An 11,672-nucleotide genomic window follows, 5' to 3' on the forward strand; every position below is an offset into this window, starting at 1 on the left:
TTGGATTTTTTCTAGGTTTGCCTCAATCCCCCTCTGGCTGACGATGAAGCCCAGGAATTTTCCTGATTTGACCCCAAAGGTGCATTTCTTTGGGTTGAGCTTCATGCCGTATCTCCGGACTACCTCAAAACACTCTTCTAAGTCGTCCGCATGGCTATTGCATGCTTTAGACTTGACGAGCATATCGTCCACGTATACCTCCATGTTTCGCCCCAGGAGGCCCTTGAACATCCGGTTGACCATTCTCTGGTAGGTCGCTCCAGCGTTCTTCAGTCCGAAAGGCATGACCAGGTAGCAGTATACCCCCTTATCGGTCTTGAAGCTAGTGCACTCTGGGTCCGCCGTGTGCATCTTTATTTGGTTATACCCGACGTAGGCGTCCATGAAGGATAGTAATTTGAATCCGGAAGTGGCATCTACCATCTGGTCGATCCTGGGCAGCGGGAAGCAGTCCTTCGGACAAGCTTTGTGTTAGATCGGTGAAATCTATACAAACTCGCCAAGTTCCGTTCGGCTTGGGCACCTGGATCGGATTGGCTTGCCATTCCGGATAGTATACGTCGCGGATCATGCTGTTCGTCAGAAGCTTGTCCACCTCTTTCTCTAGGGCCTCGACCTTTACCGAGTCGAGGGGGCGTCGCTTTTGTTGGACTGGTGGCATGTCCGGGTTGACGTTGAGGACGTGGGTGATGACATGGGAACTTATGCCGGTCATGTCCTCTTGCTGCCATGCAAAAATGTCGATGGCGCCCTTCAGTGTTTTTATTATTCTTTCTTTTTCCTCCGGATCTAGGCTTTTTCCCAGTCGGAGTACTTTGGTGGAGTCGAGGTCGCACACTGATATTTCCTCGACATCCTCCATCGGTTCCACAATTTTTTCGGACCCCACCCGGGGGTCCAACTCATCTTCCTCAGCCATCCTGGCTCGACGGTTTCCCGAACCATCAGTACGGGCACGTGGGTTGCAACATTGTAACATTGCCTTGCCTCCCCCTGATTTCCTCTCACCGTCCCTATTCTAGCTTCCTAGGTAGGGAACTTTAAGCACAGGTGTCGAATGGATGTGACTGCGCCAAAATCTACCAGGGCCGGTCGGCTGAGGATCGCGTTATAAGCGGTCAGGCAGTCCACCACCACAAAAGTGCAGTATTTGAACGTGCTTTGAGGGGTGTCCGGGCACAAAGTGACAGGAAGCCTCACTTTTCCCATTGGGATAAGCGTTGTTCCGTTAAACCCCTATGAGTTGGGAACCGCTGGGTGAGAGGTCTCGGTCCGTCAGGCCTATTACGATGAAGGCCTCCTTGAAAAGTAAGTTCACAGAACTTTCATTGTCAATCAAGACTCTGGCCACCACTTTATTGGCGATGGGGGTCTCAATGACCAACGGATCATGATGAGAGAAGCACACCGTCTTGGCGTCTTCTTCCGTGAACGTGATGGGCTGATCCATCAGCCGGGGCCTTTGAGCTGGGAGTTGAGTAACCTCCTAAACCTAATTGTGCTTTACGGCCCCCGCGTACCGCTTTAGTTCTTTGCGGGTGGTTCCTCCAATATGGGGTCCTCCAGAGATCATGGCTACTCTCCCGTTGGGTCTGGGCGGCAGACCGGGGATGTGCTGGGCATCGCCGGCGGGAGCAACTGGAGCCAATACTCCTGCTGCACCCCCTGGTGTTCCCTGTGGCACAACCCCTGTCGCCTGGCCCAGATTGAGGTGAGGCAGCCGATTCTTGATCCACTCATAGAGGTGGCCCAATCAGATTAGGTTTTCAATCTTGTCCTTGAGATTCTTGCATTCGTTGGTGCTATGCCCAATGTCGTTGTGGTACTCTCATCTTTTGTTTGGATCCCTCCGGGAGCTGTCCTTGTATAAGGGAGGTGGTCTCCGGTAGTGCGTATTTTGCCTAGTAGCAAAGTACACACGCTCTTGGGAGTCCGTCAGCTCCGTGTACTGGGTGTACTGGGGTGTGTACCCCCTTTTTTGGCGTTTCTCCTCTGTCCGGGTGCTGCCTTTGGAGGATCGTTTACTCCTTGAGCCCTGGGAAGGGCCTGCCAGGCTAGCGGTTGGAGCGGAGTGCGAGGGAGCTTGTCCATTTATCCCTGAGGGGTTTCCAAAATGGGATGATGCGGGTGCCAAGGCCTGGCCCTGACTATATCCGGGAGTAGCAGAGAACTATATGCCGCTCATTGGTGGAGCCGCGGTAGGGACAGTACCCGAGGGCGGTGCTCCGGGCATGTACCCTGCTATCCCGTGGGATAGTATCCTCCATAGGCCACTATTTGGGCCTCTTCATGGTTGATATATTTTTGGATTCTCTTCTGGAAGTCCTGAAGGCTTGCAGCTCCCTCCTGTTGTAGTTCGTTCCAGAAGGGAGTCCCTGTACGGATGCCTGCCTGGAGAAGGGCAAGTTGTTGTCCGTCATCAACTTTCTTGGTCTTCGAGGCTTCCTCTCGGAACCTCTTTATGTAGTTTTTCAAGGTCTCGGTGGGCAGTTGCTTGATGTTAGTCAAGGCACTGACCTCCAGGTTGACCTTTCGTGCAGCGACAAATTGTCTCCGGAAGTTAGTCTGCAACTTGCTCCAACAGCCCACGGATCCTGGTTCCAGCTTTTTGAACCATTCCTCCGCGGACCCGCTTAGATTAAGCGGGAAGCACAAACATTTCGCGTCATTGCTGACTCTCATGACCGTCATGACACTGTTAAACCGCGACAAGTGGTCGCTTGGATCGGAGTTCCTGGTATAAGTTGCCATTCCGGGCATCTTAAAATTCTTGGGCAGCTTTGCTTCCAGGATGTGCTTAGCACATGGCTCTCGGTCCTCACAGTCTGAGTCGGAGTCGTCCCCTTTTTGTCTCCGGGAGACTCGGGCGATATCTTTTCGGAGTATGGCGAGCTCCGTCATGATTTCTTCATTTAACGTTCCCGTGGAGGCCGCGGGCCCGTATTTCTTTTGGTCAAGGTGATCCCGGAGGTCACCTTGATTCCCATTGATTTGATTTCTCAAATCAACGGGAGGACATCTCTGTCCTCTTCTTCCTCTACCTCCGAGCTCCTGGTGCGCGGAAACGCTTTTTCGGTCCTCTCGATCCTGAGGGCCAAGACTCCCTTTTTGGAGCTTGCTCCTCTACGGACCTTTCCCTTTTGGGAAATCTGAGCGGACCTTTCGCAGATCTTACGCCTTTTTCTTTCGCCCAGGGGTAGAGGTAGGGTTTTTCTTTTGGTTCCCTTCAACGGGATATCTTATGGGGCTAGGTTCTCTAGACCTTTGCTGTTGGGTGCTAGGCGAGGATTCCTCTGGTTCCGTGCCAGGCCCAGCAGTCATTGCCTTGGGATGCACGTGGATGCCAGCCGCCTCCATGGCTTTTTGCATGGCCAGCATCACCTCTTGCATTTTTTGGTTTTGTGCTTTTTGGGCTTCAATCTCAGCTTCGTGATCGATAACTTTTTGCCTTAGAAGCACCAACTCTGAGTAGCTACCTTCATCGTAGGCATACTCATCGAGGTTTCCCTCGTAGTCATCGTCAGGAATTCCTTCTTCTTCCTCAGAGCCCTCAGCTGCTCTTGAGGCTACGTCTTCCTCATTTGGATCTTGACCATCCTCTAGAGGGCGAGGTTGACGAGTACTTCTAGTCTCCACCATTTTTGTAACGTGAAGGGTATTTTTGCAGAAGCTTTCTTCAGCTCTCAATGAAAGCACCAAAATGTTGACCGAGGTTTTCGGCAACCAATAAAATATTATAAGATTAGAGAACTGTAAGAAAATTTGAGAAAGATTTTTACGTGGTTGGGGCGTTAATGAGCCTAAGTCCACGAGTCTGTGTTATTTATGGATGTATTTAATACAGAAAATGTTCTTGGTGAGTATTTACTCTTCTTGCACTTATGCAACCCAAAATTCTCGACCCCATTTAATGAGCTTTGAGGGGGTATTTATAGTGTTTTTGGTGGGGTAATCCCCAGGATTATTGTACATGTGTATCTGTAAAATCCATAAAGATGGGTATTCCCAATGAATTTACCATGAGTAATGCATGGTCAAGTCCCTAGGTGCAGTAGGGCTTTTATGTGGAATATCCTTATTGTCTTTTGACTGATGTGACTCTTCACAGTGTATCCGTCAATAGACTTAAATGATCATTACTTCGAAGCTGCAGATTGGGGGTTGTGCCGTCAGACTTTATTGCGTGTAGCAGTCCCAACACGTTTCCTCCCATGCGGCATTAAATGCGAATTGACTGCTCAGGGAAAGCCTGACACCTCGCGGAGATGCCTTAGTATTACTTGGGCATCCGGGAGCGTATGGGGCTTAGCATGCCTTCTCCGGGAGGCATGTCTCGGATACTGCCTTATATCATAAAGACTTAGCAAATAATTCAAGCATTAAGACGTTTTGATCCACGTGTCCCTGTCCGGTTGGTCCACGTATATTGGGCAAAATCAGGGGCAACATATGTATATACATATTTTTTTAAAAAAAATATTATATTTCATCTAAATATATGCTAATATGATAATATATATTTTTATGTTAGATTGATATAATATGTATTTTTATTTTTTTTTGTTAAATGTGTAAATATCAATATATATTATGTTTATATATATTTCATACACTTATCCTTAATTTATATATTATATGTACATATTTTAATATTCGTTGTTGTAAATTTAGTTAATACTTTTTTTTTGAATAATGATGAATTTTATTAAATCAAATTATCCAAAACCAAAGATGCAACTACCATAGGTAAAGCATCCCCAGACAAAGTACAATCAGCCTCAGAAAGTGAAGATCGCGTCAGAACATGCGCAACCTTATTAGCAGATCGTTTTACAAAATTAAAAGAAACACCCACAATATCCGAACATAGAGTCAAACATTCAGAAATAATATGACCATAAGGCGAGGCCATATGTTTAGACTTTTGAATATCTCTGATGACTCTTAAGCAATCCGACTTCACTACCATATTTGTCCAAGCATTTGCTTTAATCCAACTCAATGCTTCCTTGATGCCAATAGCTTCAACCACATGTGGCTTCAAGATACCCATTTTGCTCATCTTCTTTGCTTGTAACACTATTCCATCCGTCGATTTAGCCACTAGACCAATACCAAATCGCCTTTCATTAGTGAAAATTGCACCATCAACATTGATTTTTATTGTAGAGAATTGAGGAGGGGTCCAATGCTCCAAATATGTATCAACCGAGCCATTAATCTCATGAGAAGGCTGGTTATTTTTTTGGGCATTATACCAATCAATAAAATTCAGCTTTGCTAATGTTACAACATCACTTACCACTGGCTGTTTAGCATTCCAAACCAGTTCATTTCGATGCTTCCATATCGACCAACACACCATTGAAGCCTCCAACCGCTCGGCCATGGTCTATTTGTCCAGCCCTTCCTCGAACCATGCTGCAAATGTCATAGCAGCAGCCGCCACCACAGGGACCCGAGACATGCACCACCAGCCATGACCAAACGGACAGCGAACCAGTACGTGCAATGCCGTTTCTGGTGCTGTATTACAGAACGGGCAAAGGGTGTTAATGGGCACATGCTTCGTCATGAGTTGGAACCGTGTAGGTAAGCAATTCGTTGAAAATCGGCACAAGAAATTTAGGACTTTCGGGGGGAGTTTCAGCTGCCAAAGTTGCTTCCAAAAACCAGAGTTGGCAGCCATATCACCGTTACCTTTAATCTCTTGTTGCAGGCCATAAGCACTCTTGACCGTGAATAACCCATGGTCCTCCCTCATCCAATACCAGGTGTCATTGACATAGTGTTATGAGAGTGGAATTTTGAAGACTAAAGCTTGATCTCGCTCGGTTAACACATCCAAAATCACCTCATCATCCCATTCAATTTCATCGGGCTTCATAAGAGACTTTACGGAGTTACCAACAAGAGCTGGATGCCGAGATTCAATAAACGGATTCAACTCATCAGCTAGCCACGGATCCACCAAAATGTTCGTTGTAGATCCATCGCCAACCATCTTCCTAACCCCAGCCCGAACCAAGTCTTGGGCTTCAAGAACACTCCTCCAAATGTAACTTGGATTAGAACCAAGAGTAGCCGAAAGAAAAGACCCCGTAGAGAAGTAGCGAGCTTTAAAAATTTTCCCCATCAATGTATCACCACAAGTGAGGAGTCTCCACCCTTGCTTAGCCAATAATGCAAGGTTAAAATCTCTAAAGTCTCGAAACCCCATTCCACCATTAGCTTTGTGAGCCGAAAGCTTATCCCAATTCATCCAATGAATTCCCTTCTTAGAAGAAGATCGCCACCAAAATTGGCTAATAGCTCGCTCAATATCATTACAAATGCCAACGGGGATGAGAAAGACATTCATAGTGTAAGTTGGGAGGGCTTGAACAACTGACTTAATAAGCACTTTTTTACCCGCTCTAGAAAGAAACTTGTTGTCCCAGGTTTGAATTCGTTTATGCACCTTGTCTTTCACAAAACCAAAGACGACATTTTTGTTTCTTCCAACCGAACTTGGGAGTCCCAAGTACTTGCTATTCTCAGCTGCCTCCTGAATGCCCATTCTAGTTCAAATTATTTGTCTCATTTCCAGAGAGGTATTGCCAGTAGCCATAGAAAACATTTGAAGCAATTGAAGCACACGAGTAACTTCCCCATTCGTAGCCTTACAATAGAGAAAGCTATCATCAGCAAATAACATATGAGACATCAATGGTGCCCCATTAGCCACTTTTATTCCATGAATCCACTTCTTCTCTTCAAATCTTCTGATGAAGGCAGAGAAGCATTCAACACACACAAGGAACAAATAAGGAGAGAAGGGATCACCCTGACGAAGCCCTTTACTTGGAGCAATCGGTCCCAAAGTATGACCAGTTGTTACAATCTGATACTGCACTGAAGATAAGCAACTAAAAATAAGGCGAACCCATTTATCCGCAAAGCCCATTCGTCTCAACATAGCACATAAAAAGTGACAATCAACTCTGTCATAAGCCTTACTTAAATCCAGTTTCAGCGCCATGTAGCCATCCTTGCCAACTTGCTTCCTTTTCAAATAGTGCAAGACTTCAAAACTAACCATGATATTATCTGTAATTAATCTTCCAGGGATGAAAGCACTTTGATTCAAAGATATAACCTCAAATAATAATCCCTTCATTCTATTAGCCAAAACTTTAGTAATGACCTTAGCAATAACATTACAAAAGGATATAGGATGCAGTTCACTCATCCTATCAGGTTTCTTCTTCTTAGGAATGAGAACAATATTGGTGTCGTTCATCCCATTCGGCATGTACTCATTACGAAAGAAGACTCGAACTGTATTGATCACATCATTACCAACAATAGACCAATATTTTTGAAAGAATTTAGGATTCATACCATCAGGGCCTGGAGACTTATCGGGGTGCATCTGGAAAACTGCATCTTTGACCTCATCATCACTAATTGGCCGAAGCAACATTACATTATGCTCCTCACGAACAGTTGGAGTAACACAATCAAGTACCTCCTCCCATCACTATTACAAAAATAGCTTTTTCCATCGGTTTATAACTGTCTCTTATACTATTTCCCAACGGTTCCTAAAACCGTTGGCTATGTGGGTGTCATAAAAAAAGAGAACTTTAAAAGACAGTTTATAACTGTTGGGAAAAGCCACTTTAAATGACGGTTTATAAATGTTGGAAAAAGTTACTTTAAATGACTGTTTATAACTGTTGGCAAAAGTATTACTTGGATTAAATTAAATTAATTTTTTGATATATATTTTCTTAATATTAAATATATATAATAATATTCATTTTCATCAAAAAATAAATAATATTAATTCAAATAAATAAATTTAATATATTTTCATATTTTTACAATATACATACATGAGATACAATTCAGAAAAAAAAAACTACAAATTAAAAATATATATAATCAATATCAATATTACAACCGAAATTGTTTAAAAAAACTTAAGTGAAATTAACTTTAAGCTTTCATCAAGCAAAAAAAGAGCCTCTCCTTGAGTAACCCTCACCATAACCAGCGATGGCCTTCCTTATTATAGTATACGAAGAAATTAATTAAAATGAAGCCGATCCATATCATATACCATCCAATCATCCATCCATCTCATCAATTACCTGAACAATGTAAAATGCATTATTGGTCATGTATAATAATTAAATATATGTATTTATATATTTTAATTTCAAACATAACATTTGTTGGGAAATAATTAGAAAAAGACCCAAATATCTAGACCAAATTAAACTAGGGAGATACAGAGAAATTGAAGGAGATGTTATTGGATTTTGAAATTAACTCTCTCGAATTAGGAGCTGAAACTTTTCTCACAATATATAACAATATTCATTAATAAAAACAATTATACATATGCATATATATAACTTACATTTATGCATTGATCATCTGTGACTTTGTTTGGGCTTTTTTTCGACCGAAGCATGCTTGAGGAGAGGGTTGTTGAACTGGTGTAGCTTTTTTCGTATACTAGGTATGGAGGCGGCAGGGTTTGTTAGGGTTAGAAAATAAAATGTAAATAAGATGGAGAGAGAAAGAGATTTGTAGGGTTTTTAATTTTATATAATAATAATAATAAATAAAATATATAAGTAGGAGAGAGATATAATAATAATAATAATAAGTCTTTACTCTTTGCATGCTAAAAATAATCTTTCCCAACATTTAATAACTGTGGCAAATACTAAGTATTTCCAACAGTTATAAACTGTTGGGAATAATATTAAGTATTGCCACGGTTGGGATTCGCTATTTTTTTTTTTAAAAATTCCATATATTATTGCCACGGTTCTCCACTGTTGGAATTGGTTTTTCCCAACAGTTTCTTTGCTTCAGTTTTAAACCGTTGGGAAAAACTTATGCTTACCTTTTCCAACGGTTTTTATAATTGATCCTCTTATTAACCGTTGGGAAAAGCTAATTTTGTAGTAGTTCATGTTGTAGACTCAGCAGTAAACAGCTTAGAATAAAAATCCACAATGACATTATCCAAACCGTTATCCCAATGGCGCAAATTTCCCTCATCATCTTTCAAACAGAAAATCTGATTGTTGCGTCTTCTCGTACTAGCCTTGGAGTGAAAGAACTTACTATTTTGATCACCTTCCTTCAACCAAAGTTGTTTCGATCTTTGCTTCCAAAAGGTTTCCCTTTGATTGAGCACCGCAAAGAGTTCTTTTTTGGCATCATAAAAAAGTTGCTTTCCCTCTTCATCCCTTCTACTCTTATACCGCTTCAACTCACGATTACAGTTCTTGATACGAGAAGCAAAACTCCCAAAAGCATCTTTTCCCCACTGAAGTAACTCACGGCCACATTCTTCAATTTTTTCATCAATGCCGTGGCCATGCATTCTATCCCAGCAATTACGAATAATTTCCTCACAACCTTGATGCGTCGTCCACCAATTCTCAAACTTAAACCGGTACTCATGTGTAGAAGCCGAACCCACTTGAAGTTCCAAGAGTAACGGAGAATGATCTGAAGGAGATATCTCTAGATTAGTGAGTTTTGCCAAAGGAAAGAAACTTAACCAATCATTATTCACCAAAGCTCTATCAAGTCTAGCTTCAATCCAATTAGGAGAGTCTCTACTCTTTTCCCAAGTAAAAGGATGCCCATGCATTTCCATATCTCTCAAACCACACAATCCAGATGGCCTCTTGAAATCCTTCGATAAGCCACATCGGATAAGGTTGACCGCCAATTTTTTCAGATTGATTAAGGACATTATTGAAATCAGCCATGAGACACCAAGGCAAAGTTGACCGAGTAAGGAGAGTTGTTAAAAGCTCCCATGTTTTCCTTCTAAGACTTCTATTGGGTTCACCATACACTCCAGTGAATCTAAACTCTTGTTGTCCTTCAAAAGAGACTTTACAGTAAATATGGTTCATTGAAAAAGTGTCCACCGAAACATCTTCTTGGTTCTTCCAAAGCATAGCCAAACCCCCACTTCTTCCTTGAGCTTCCACAACAAAGCATCCCTCAAAGCCCAAAGCTCTACTCAACTGATCCACCTTCATCTTCTTACACAAAGTTTCACATAAAAACACAATATTGGGCCGCTTAGTAGTAACCATCTCTTTTAGGAACTGAACATTTCGTGACGGCCCAAGCCCACGATAGTTCCAGCATAAAATTTTCATGATGACTGGCGAGCCCCAATACCAAGGCCCGCCAAAGATGAGTTTTTTGAAAGGTTACTCATTTCCTTTTCCACCTCAGCATTCTCCTCTTGGTTATCTATTGTCATTTTCCTTTTCTTATTATCATAAATAACCAGCCCATCATTACTATTTTTTCCCATATCAATCACATCAATACTCCTATCCCCATCACCCATAATCACTCCCTTCATTCTAGCCAATTGTATCCCACTGTTACCTCCACCTTTCTCGGTCGAAACTCCATGAAACTCGGCAGTAGCAGCTGGAACCTCTCCACCATTTTTTGAGCCAGGTTCATTCATCCCCGCACTCGAAGCTTCAGTCGATGCCGCCATCGGAGGACACCATCCCTTGGTTCGGAGCCATCTTGAACCAACGTTCTTGTGATTACGCTGCGGTAAAGCTTTCATGAACTCACCATACGGCTTCTCTATACGATCAATTGGTTGATGAAAAAGACGTGGGCAAAACTTGTCGGAGTGACCAATAATGCCACAAATAAAACAAAAGGTAGGACACCTCTCATATTTGAAATTAATCCAAAACCAATTCCCATCTTCTTTGGTGATTTTCATACGCCTTCGAAGTGGCTTAGTAATGTTTAGAGTAACTCTCATCCGAAGATAATCTCGCCATACACCAATAAAATTCTTAGGATCGGACTCCAAATATTTCCCCATAGTATTCCCAACTTTTCTGATTGTTGATTCAGACATAAAACCAAGTTCCACATCATGTAATTGAACCCCAATATCAAGAGTATTCAGGGCTAACAGTTTCGGATCACCACCAACTTTTGATCTCTCAATAATCAATTGCATACGATCATAAAACCAAGAGCTACCATTGATCACCCGTTGGATATCGATTTCATGATAAAATTGAAATAGAAATCGATTATTATCAAGTTGCTTAACAAACATTCCCATACCTGGTTGCCATAGCGAAGCCAATATATTCTGCATTTTTTCGAAATCGATTACTCGGTTGGATAAGAATCTCCCTACCAGGCACCATCGATCATCAATACCTTCATCCCTTTCTTCCGCTGTGATAGTGACATCTTCCAGGTCTTCTTCATCAATATGAAACATCAGAGTTTCATCCTCCAGGGCTCCTGTATGGCGACTAGATGAAGCCATATTGATTGACGAAGAAGCAAAGCAAAAATCCAATTCCACTCTTCCTAGGAAACGACGACAGCAGAGAGACAAGACTCAAATAACACACTCTTACTGAACTATAGAATAAACAGAGAAAGACAAAAGCAGATCTCACTCACAGACAAAAACGATAGACACAGAAAACCATGTTAATAGACATGAACTTTTTAATACAAAAATAATTTAATACAAAAAGGATGACTTAATGAGTGAATTTTTATTTAAATGTATTTTATTTGTTTTTTTTTTTTTTGAGAAAACTTATTTGTTTGAACTTTACACAAATTTCATTATATTCTTG

General features: G+C 42.1%; 1 protein-coding gene across 1 annotated transcript; it reads right to left on the bottom strand.

Annotated features, from left to right (window-relative positions):
- Positions 1-5,791: 5,791 nt before the first annotated feature.
- LOC133030464 (uncharacterized mitochondrial protein AtMg00310-like) lies at positions 5,792-6,559 on the bottom strand. The gene has a single exon (XM_061103216.1). The coding sequence runs from the start codon at positions 6,557-6,559 to the stop codon at positions 5,792-5,794; it is 768 nt and encodes a 255-aa protein (XP_060959199.1).
- Between the last annotated feature and the right edge of the window lie 5,113 nt (positions 6,560-11,672).

The sequence above is a fragment of the Cannabis sativa genome, chromosome 8 (assembly GCF_029168945.1).
Source record: "Cannabis sativa cultivar Pink pepper isolate KNU-18-1 chromosome 8, ASM2916894v1, whole genome shotgun sequence".
NCBI lineage: Eukaryota > Viridiplantae > Streptophyta > Magnoliopsida > Rosales > Cannabaceae > Cannabis > Cannabis sativa.

Coding starts and splice junctions, on each gene's coding strand:
- LOC133030464 (XM_061103216.1), bottom strand. CDS start 6,559: ATGGGCATTCAGGAGGCAGCTGAGAATAGCAAGTACTTGGGACTCCCA.